This window comes from Leguminivora glycinivorella, chromosome 7 (assembly GCF_023078275.1).
Source record: "Leguminivora glycinivorella isolate SPB_JAAS2020 chromosome 7, LegGlyc_1.1, whole genome shotgun sequence".
In the NCBI taxonomy this organism is placed as follows: Eukaryota; Metazoa; Arthropoda; class Insecta; order Lepidoptera; family Tortricidae; genus Leguminivora; species Leguminivora glycinivorella.
The window spans coordinates 11,696,509-11,706,392 of record NC_062977.1 but is presented as its reverse complement, the minus strand read 5'-3'; the positions used below and the strand labels follow the sequence as shown (position 1 = coordinate 11,706,392).

At 39.2% G+C, this 9,884-nt stretch overlaps 1 protein-coding gene across 1 annotated transcript; it reads right to left on the bottom strand.

The window, feature by feature from the left end:
• Positions 1-4,798: 4,798 nt before the first annotated feature.
• LOC125227802 (extensin) lies at positions 4,799-9,680 on the bottom strand. Its single transcript, XM_048132150.1, has 3 exons — positions 9,581-9,680; positions 8,969-9,415; positions 4,799-5,188 (listed from the first exon to the last, which is right to left on the bottom strand). Exons 1-3 carry the CDS (start codon positions 9,593-9,595, stop codon positions 5,081-5,083), a joined length of 570 nt encoding a protein of 189 aa, XP_047988107.1. The 5' UTR covers positions 9,596-9,680; the 3' UTR covers positions 4,799-5,080.
• Between the last annotated feature and the right edge of the window lie 204 nt (positions 9,681-9,884).

Here is a 9,884-nt window from a genome sequence, read left to right as displayed (position 1 = left end):
AAGTTCTAAATCATAAGTACGCATTAACTCCTTGTGGCCTTGTCTGAACTCAGACCAATGCTGTTCTAGTGTTTGTAGTCTGCTTTCTAAATAATTCTCAGTTATACGTGACTTAGGAGACTTTTTAAAATTTACTCGCGCTTTGGTTATCCGACTTGACAAGTCAAGTTGATAATTTAGTAATGCATCCATGATGTTAGAATTTCATTAACTTTCCGACAAAACAGAGTTGAATTGAACTATAAGTGATATATGTTCTTTAAAAATACTACCTATAAAATAAACACATAAAAAATTCATTATAACATTTTGGAAAATTTTACAAGTCTTTGACATTTAATATTTTGAAATATTTTATAAGTCTTTGACATTTAAATTCTGAAAAATTTTACAAGTCTTTGACATTTTACATTTTGAAAAATTTTACAAGTCTTTGAACTTTTTAAACACTTAGCAAAATCGGGCATGGATTCCCCGTTCCAACAGGATTTTGCGAATTGTTCTAAGTTACTAATCTAGCTAATTATTCTAAGTCTAATTTGCATACAAACTACATCCGAATTTTTTCTATGTCCATGTAAATAACCTAATTTTTCCAAAGTAAATTTCTTCTTGTTAATAAAGTTCAAAATTCCGTAGCAAAATAAATCCGTATCACAAAATAAATTCTTTTACACAAGGTTGAAAATTGCTTGAAAATTAAATAAATGTACTTACAGTTTGCACTTGACACACTCACTGAACTGACAACACTGACACTGATGACGTAAAGCTCCTTCTTCGTTGACCTTCTCTTGGCGCACCGCCGGTGACTCAGCCTGGACGCCGCTAGGTGGCGCCACGGTGCGCTGCTTCACTGAACTTCTCCTTCTTTGGACGAAGAAAGGCTCCGCCGCACTTTGACACTACTTCAAAAACTGCTCTATTATCCGATTCTGAGGACCATGTTTAACTTAGACACTGGCCTCGAAAAGGAAGAGCTTCAATTAAACACCCAGTTTAATAATAAACAAAAGTATGTTTAATTCCACACAAATCACACCGAACACAAAATAATTAAAATATCTTAACAAAACTACGATGCACAACCGTTAGCTAGTTTACAGAAGGAAAAGCGACATCTCTCGGGATATTGAGACAACTATCGAAAGTAGGCGTTTTATACAACTGTTATAATTAACAGCGTCATTGGTAATATTGGTATATAGGATGTATTTTGATGATGTGGACCAGTCTATGGTCCACGAGCTCCATTATAGGGGTTTATCATATAAATAAACCACTGCTTTCGGTAACATTTGTTTTTTGCATCGATTAGTGTCCATTATGAATTAAGAATAAATACAAACATCAAATCAATCATCTACTATCAGTACCTACAACCACAATGCCGCCAAATCTGCCATACAGCTCTACAGCTGCTGAACAGTCGCAAAAATGACCGGCTGTCAGGGGTAAACTGATTTACAAATTTCTCCGCCAGGAGATGTCTCTCAGGGACATGACATGACATTAGACGTTATTGAGACTGTAGGAGGTTCTCTCAGGAGGAAAATGGAAAACTAGTGTAATTACACTAATTACTTTTATATTTCGACTATATTAATGCCACTAGTCAGTAGAGATGATGTGCGAGTGCCTAAAAATAAATTCCTATTTAAGTTGACGCGCAGGAGGGCAGGCGGATTTGCCTCTATTCTTTTGACAGGCGCTACATACTTCAACGCAAGAATCTTATATACATGGATGTTGCACGCCGAACATTACTTTGAAGCCAGAAAATTTGACCTTGAATTACGTCACGCCGGTCTTGCATCTCTTTCTTTAGGGTGTCCATGATTAAGCATACATTAGGGATATCCCGCGGAATTTGACGTATTACATCTCTCGACACAGGCTTAAAACCTTTGAACCTCCGTTTTGACAATATTCTCAGCTTGATATGATATTGATATGTGTTAAAATGTCAAATATTAATATTAGCGCCATCTATCTGAGCGTACCTACCCCAAAGGTGTATCGCCATCTAGCTCACCGTACCTTTTTCTGTATGGTTTTGAGGTAAGTTTTTTTCTTAGACTTTATCTGTCTATACGGAGTTACATAAGTATTTGTCTTTTACTAACTGACACCTGTGTTTATTAAAGCATGCAATGGAATATATATTTTAGTGTTTTGGTCATCACAATAATATTTTGGTAGTAACTACTGGGAAAACTAATCCCAGTAGCTATCAACCCCCGGTGTGGTAATTAACAATGTGGGGGAAATCCCAGTAGTTAGGACAGGTAAAAACTTGGTGGTAACTAGTGGGAACAGCCACAAAAATATAAGGGAAGTATTTGTCAATGGGGAAATAACGAAATACTAGGACGTTTTAAAACAGTATCTTTATTTTTAAGCGCCGCCCCAAATCTCAAGGAAGGTGGTTCTCAATTCGTACGTATTTCAATTCTCTTCGCATGTACATATATATGTATCTCAATTTAATGTTTATGCCACGATATATCCGTCGTTACTGGACTGATTTTTAAAATTTCTTTCTGTGTCATAATCTTCAGGCTTAAAGTGCAAATCTGCAAATTGTCGAACGCTCTGAAACATTTCCTTTTATCGGTACAATCGACAGCCAACAGCCAATGCTGCCTCCTTCCTTCATCTTTTGGAACACTGAAAAGTTTAATATTATTCATGTTAATTGTAAAGACATAAATTATATAAAGTTGGTATTATTATACTGTGATATGAACTATGAACATAGAAACCGTACCAAGTTGATAGATTTAGCTCCATTCAATAAGATTAAATACCATGCAAGAAAAAAGATTGGTCACCCTAGTCGTAAAACCACACATAGCATTATTTTTCTTTAAAGGTCATATTTATCGTTCTAAACCTATTCGTGGGAATTTTGATATAATTTGAGACAATGAAAACAATATAATGATAAGAACTAACCAAGATTACAAGCAAAATAGAAGAAAATTTATTGCCAGTGAGGTTTATGAACATTTTGGTAAAATAAGTACTTACTTGTGAAATTTTACGTCGGATTTCGGTTTCCATTTACTTCCACAATGGTTCACTATGCAATACATAGCTCAGAACTTAAGTAAATCGTCGAAAAACGTTTATTTTGCAAAATAAATCTCTGAATCGGTGAATGAATTTTGACAATTCTGACATATCGGGCATATTTTTTTATTATTAGTGTTCCCATAGTACGCAGGAGGTAAATACCGGAGAAATAAGGTTTTTGATTGAGTTTTTTTGTATAATACAAAGAAAAGTAAGTCAATTTGATTGAAGAATGTTTTATACGTTTTTTTTATTAACTTATCTGGCAATACATCACAGTGTTGGAATGAGATAGAACATAGGAGTAAAGGTGAATGAACCTGGCTTCAACTCATTGGTCGGCACGCACTATCCAGAGATATATATAAAATTCTTGCTTCAACGCCACGGCTGGGCTCGCAACTTTAAATTCCATCATAACTTTTTTCTGGTACGCCAAAAAAATTTGAAAAAAATATATTGACAGGTACCAAATAGGTAGTAAATATTGACTAAGATATCAATTAGTAGTGTTGTCTAGAACTATGTAAACCAAAAATGGTCCAGACATCCTGACGTCAGAATGTCTGGCCACTTTATTCGCTCGATTTTTCGATATCAGTGGAGGTACCAAATATATTATGTACTCAGGTACCAAATAGTATCAAATAGGTACTAAATTTTAGTATGTACTAAACATCAAATATATGTAGTGGTCCAGGGGTCCTGACGCTTACATAAAATTTAATAAAAAAGTTAAATACGGTGCTAGAAATTTCATAACTCCAGGGGGAACGAATTTTCTGGCAATTTTCAGAAATAATAGTTGTTTACTAAAATTTAAGTCGCTGTCAGTTTTGTAGCGTTTAACAACTTACGCTAATTGTGTTGCTTAACTTCAAACTTGGGAAAATCCATTCTGCTATAAGGTTGATTATCCTTCAGATTATATTATATTTTTCATATATTCAACCTTAAAGCAGAATGGATTTATCCAAGTTTGAAGTTAAGCGACACAATTGCGAGTCCCAATTTCTGATAATGCCCTTCTGTAACTCCCGCTCCGCCTGCGTGCAATTGCACATCTTCTGTGGGACTGTGATGAAAAAAACTCTAACTAACATTTAACATTAACCTAGATACCTAAAGCTCAAACGTACTACTTATCCAGATTTTGGTTCCAATGTGAATAACCTTTGAAACACGGCTCTGTTACGAGTTCAAGTAATAGGTACGTAATTTAACTTGAAAACTTACGCAAATTACTTTCGTGCACTTGCAAGTTACGTAATTGCCTATCTTAAATTACTGTGATTCACATGTTTTCGTTTTTAGCACTGCTCTAATCGCAATCCTTCCTGTCGCGCGAAGTCCACTGATTAACACCTGTTGCGCGCTGAAAACTAAGTAGCGCCAACATTGCCTAAGGTACCCCTTGTTAAGGAGGACACTTTAACATTAATTAAGTACATACTTGTAATGTAACATGAATTATTAACTATTGAGGCCTAGCTGGATGAGATTATTGGCGGCGAAGGATTCTTGAAGGAGGATTCCTTTCACCTGTCATGTGGCAATAATTTTGAGTAACTACCTGACGATATGTAGGGTCTAATTAATGTATTCCACCTGTGTTTAAGTGGGTACTTACTTAATTTATGTTTAATTAATGCCGACTACCTGGTATATAGCTACGTATACTTACCTTAATGTAAAGTTGCATGGGTAATTAAAAAAAAAATTAACTTATAAAACATTTATTTATATAAAAAATAATAAGTATATTTACAAACATTGACATCAATTTGATGTAAGATACAAAAACTTGCAGAAGTTTGACGTTGCGTTACCGTGGTAAACCTACCCTCAGCGTACTGCGAGCGTTTCTAGAAGACTTTGTAGAAACACATTATCACAGTAGTACCTACGCTGACTAATCACAGCAATGCTTTAAGGCTTCTTTCATGTGTTGGGTAGATAGTAGAGTAGGTGTGTCACTAGGGCCGGATCAGGTGTCTCGAGATCAGTAGGAGCTGCCGCCGGACGGGGCTCCGTACTCGGAGGAGGGCGCGGACGCGGGCGCGCCGTACTCCTGCTGGGGCTGCTGGGCGGCAGGGTAGCCTTCTTGTTTCTGAAACAATTGCAATACTTATTTACTACTACTACAAATGCTACTTTTGACGCATCATGACTCTAAAACTCTTCAACAAAATTTTAACAGCGCCATCTGTCTTTTTAAAAGTTCCGGTCATGGCGTAAAGCACGCTAAAGTTCGGTCGAATAAAAAACATAAATAACACAAAAAAATATTGCTTCCATCGAAAGGAGAATTAACATTCGGCAACCCAACTAACATCGACATCCATCATGTAACGCGGTTACATTTTATTTTAGAGCTTCATTGAGATGGACGAAAATACCAGCAATTATAAAGCTATTACTATTAGCTTGAACTGGTTCACATGGAGTTACGCAATGAAAGCTACTTATTCTGCGTGCGTGTTGGACGTGACGTGAGGTGCGTGTGCATACCTACATACGTCGACAAGTGTTTATTAATCTGCGGACTGACCACAGCCGGATATCAACATTCTTATTTATTAGATAAACTAAAACTGGGAGTTCACGCAATCTATCTCGAGAGTGATTGTTGTTTGATTACATCGCAGTTTACGACGTCAATATACTAATTAACAAACAGAGCAAAATGCTTATTTTACATGTGGGTTGGTATCTAGTTCGTCTAGGTTAAGTTTAAACCAACTATGCAATACCTTCACTAATTAAATATGGGAGGCATCACATTATGTAGCATACAATAACGTGCTTAGTTTAGCGTAGGTGCGCGAGCACTACGTACCCTAATAGCGAAAGAGACAAAAATAGCCTATGTCACTCTCCATCCCTTCAACTATCTCCAACTTCAAACCGTCGCTCCATTTTGCCGTAAAAGATGGACAAAGATACAGACACACACACTTTTCCATTTATAATATTAAGTATGCATTGTAGAATTTTAGGTAAATTGAATAAGTGATAGAATTCTGGCGAGTGTCCTGCCTGATCTACCTGCTTGTCTGTAATTTCTCTATCTATTCCACGTACTCATCATCCTCCTTGCGTTATCCCGGTATTCGCCACGGTTCATGGGAGCCTGGGGTCCGCTTTGACAACTAATCCCAAGATTTAACGTAGGCACTAGTTTTTACGAAAGCAACTGCCATCTGACCTTCCAACCCGAAGGCCTTATTGGAATTAGTCCGGTTTTCTCACGACGTTTTCCTTCACCGAAAAGCGACTGGCAAATATCAAATGACATTTCGCACATAAGTTCCGAAAAACTGATTACGAGCCGGAGTCCCAACCCGCGACCTCCGGATCGAAAGTCGCACGCTCTTACCGCTAGCACACCTCGGACACTGGCGATCAAATATATGAAAGAGGCGCGTTCCTAGCACACATTCTAAGCTCGTGTAGGTGAACGCGTACCATGCTTGTATGAGTGAGATATGACAGGTCGACTGTTCGCGTTTTTGACAGGCGGTAACTGTCAGGTAACTGAGAGGGGGTGGGCAGCACTTTCAGCGGGGAGCGGGAGTGGCCATACTGTACGATAGTACTCTTTATTATACTGTGCCGCTAGGCCACCAGCGCTTCCACTATCTATTTCACGTACTATATATCTAACTTAAATAAATCTAGAGTTCATTCCTACTAAGCGGCTAGATCTGTTACAAATGTTACAATAGTCCATTTGCGTTGCAACACTATCATAGCACTCATTACACGGGTAATGTTTGAGGACAGTAGCGTCCTCCGTTGCGTCAACATAATGATGATCGCGGGTGTGTTAGACTTATGCAGATTGTGTAGCGACTTCCTGGATCATTCCAGGAAACGCCAGCGCACACTTTCACAAAGACGGCGCGAGCGCATCTACGTTTAATCACTGCGGCAGGGCTTCAATCTCGCGCAATCACAACCTTACACTCTCGTAGCGAATTACACGCTAATAACCCCCGTAGAGTTGAATTATTAATGCTATTAAGATGCTTTATAGACTGTAAATTAATCGCCAGGTTGTAACATCTGCCGTAAAATTAAGGTTTTATGGTCTGCTAGTTTTAACCTATTGCGTACGTTGATGCATACGAAGATGACCTTAACCCTTTTTTTTGGAGGTGATATCAATTACTCAGGTCTACTTAAAATCAAACTTCCCCACATCTAGCGTCTCGCGAGCGTAGCGTCAGGCCAACTGTATGAAGCAACGTCTTATAGCATAGAAAAGACGCCTCGTCGACGCGACGTCGACGCGGCGTCAGGCTTTGCCCATACAGTTGGCCCGACGCGATGCTCGCGAGACGCTAGATGTGGGGGGACCCTTAGGGTTAGTTAAGGTGGAGCCAGCTCCATCAAAGTAAGTACCTAATATAAAAATCGAAATGCGACCTAAAGCAGTTTGTTTATAGGTACTTATACAGCATGCTGCATGCTCTAAACCCGAAAGATAATAATAATAAACAACAGCTCTTATACCTAGTTAATATTTTAAAACATGAAAAATAACGCCCTGAAATATCGAGTTTCATTAAGCATAATACGAGTATGTACAGTACATTTAAGTACAGTCAAGTTCCCTATGAAGGTATGGCGTTTACGACTTGCATAAATGCATCTATAGTCTGGATTATCAAAATAGCTGCAAACTTAGCATGGTCTGACACTATCTGCGACCGCCATTGTAGCTTTTGACGACAACTTTTTTGAAAACTTAAACAGAAAATTTGATGATCATCTTTGAAATTTGTAGGTCTACTGATTTAATAATGATACGGTCTATCCAAATTTTAAGAAAAGGTTAACAATAACACCCCAAGCAAGACTGCCGGGATGAATGAAAGTTGTCGTCAAATGCTGCAATGGCGGTCGCAGATAGTGTCAGACCATGCTAAGTTTGCAGCTATTTTGATAATCCAGCCTAATGCATTTATGCAAGTCGTAAACGCCATACCGTGATAGGGAACTTGACTGTATTTAAAATAAGATATTTTATACCATGCACGAAATAAAGCATCAGATAAATACAAGAAAAACATGGATAGAAGTTATGTTTAAATCCAATTTCTATTTAATAAGTCAGGTAGAAATATATAAAGTAACTGAATTGACTGTGACGTCACTCAATTCGATTTCATATTAATTCCATATTATTGTCCCGGATCTGTAAGTTCACATTTTTGACACATTTGTTTTGAAGTATGTTGCGATGTCTAAGGCCAAATCTAACGATTAATTTCGAATTGGTTGAATCGATTAGGCCCTATGTACAAGGAGGCGCTTAAACAAATATACGATTTCTATCAACTTACTGAAATGTCATTTGAATCGAAATGATAGACTCTGCCACACCACTTGTTTAAAAATAAAAAGCAATGATAAATGACATAATAAGTAAATTCTGCGTGATAAATTTATATCGTAAAATACTCACTAACGAAGATCCCCAAAAATTTAACATGTGTTAGATTATGTTTAAAGTAAGCGAAATATTGTTTTTAAGTACTTGATTTTTTAAATATTATTACAGGATTTTATTTAAAATTTCATTAGGTTGCGCGAGTTTACGTTTTGTGGACGCTGTCATTATGTGTCAAAAAGAGGTTCTTACAGCTCTGGGACAATAGCAAGACGTTAAAATTCATTTTGACAGTTCTTAAAAAGAAGCTGATTTGACTAGGAGGCAAGTAGCCTATTGAAGTTTCACTTACTCAACATGTGCTATCGAAATAGGCTACTTGCCTCCTAGTCAAATCAGCTTCTTTTTAAAAACAGTTGTCAAAGTGGACCCCAGGCTCCCATGAGCCGTAGCAACTGCCGGGATAACGCAAGGAGGATGATGAAGGCTTACCTGGGTCTTGTACCGGATGAAGTAGACCTCCGGCTTGGCGGGCTGCGTGGGCGCCGGCGTCGGGATCACGATGTCGGGCTGCTCCTCAGGCTTCTTCACCAGGACGTACACGAGAGTCTTCTCCTCGTTCTGAGGCTGCACGGGGATGATGGGTGCGGTCGGGGTCGGTGGGGTCGGCGCCTTGATGAACACTATCTTGTAGTGCTTCTGAGGAGGAGGCACGTAGATTTGCTTGCGGGCGGCCGGGTACTCATTGTCCGGGGGTGGCACGTGGACGTATACGTGTTTGTGCACAATGGGCTGCTGCTGCGGGGGTCCGTATTGAGGGGCCGGCGCGCCGTATGAGGACGAGGGCGCGCTGAAAGAGGGGGCTCCGTACGACGACGGAGGCTCCGGCCGCGCCACCACGCACGCCGCCACCGCCGCCAGCACCAACGACTTCAGTACCTGCACACACAAATTAACAAACTAAGTTTATTCTGTCTTATTCGCGTAGAGAAAATATCCTGTGCGCTATCTGAACACTGTCACTGAAGTTATGCACTAAATATGTCACCAGATCACTGAGGTCAACGGGATCACGGGACTGCAGGTACTGTGTTTAGCACCTACCGTTTTGTCACACATCCTGGATACACGCTTTGAGCAAGACGTAGCTTTAGGTAGTGTCCAGTATTCTGGCGCCACCAGTGTTTATAAGAGATGCGCGTTCCATATCCGGAGGAGGGGGCACTTTCGATGGTTCACATGTATACGTGCCTTGCGCAACGCAATGGTACGCGCGCGCCGCCCTCCTATCCTACGGCTGCAGCGCTCGTCACACAGGGGGTAACTACTAATCGTTTGCTCTCGCAAATTACATACCTACCTATATATTATATATATTCTTGCTCTACAATTTCGCTTAGCGCCATTG

Bases quoted from the DNA above. Each gene is read 5' to 3' on its own strand.
- LOC125227802 (XM_048132150.1), bottom strand. The intron at 5,189-8,968 runs GTAAGCCTTCAT...CAATTGTTTCAG, and splicing joins TCATCCGGTACAAGACCCAG to AAACAAGAAGGCTACCCTGC.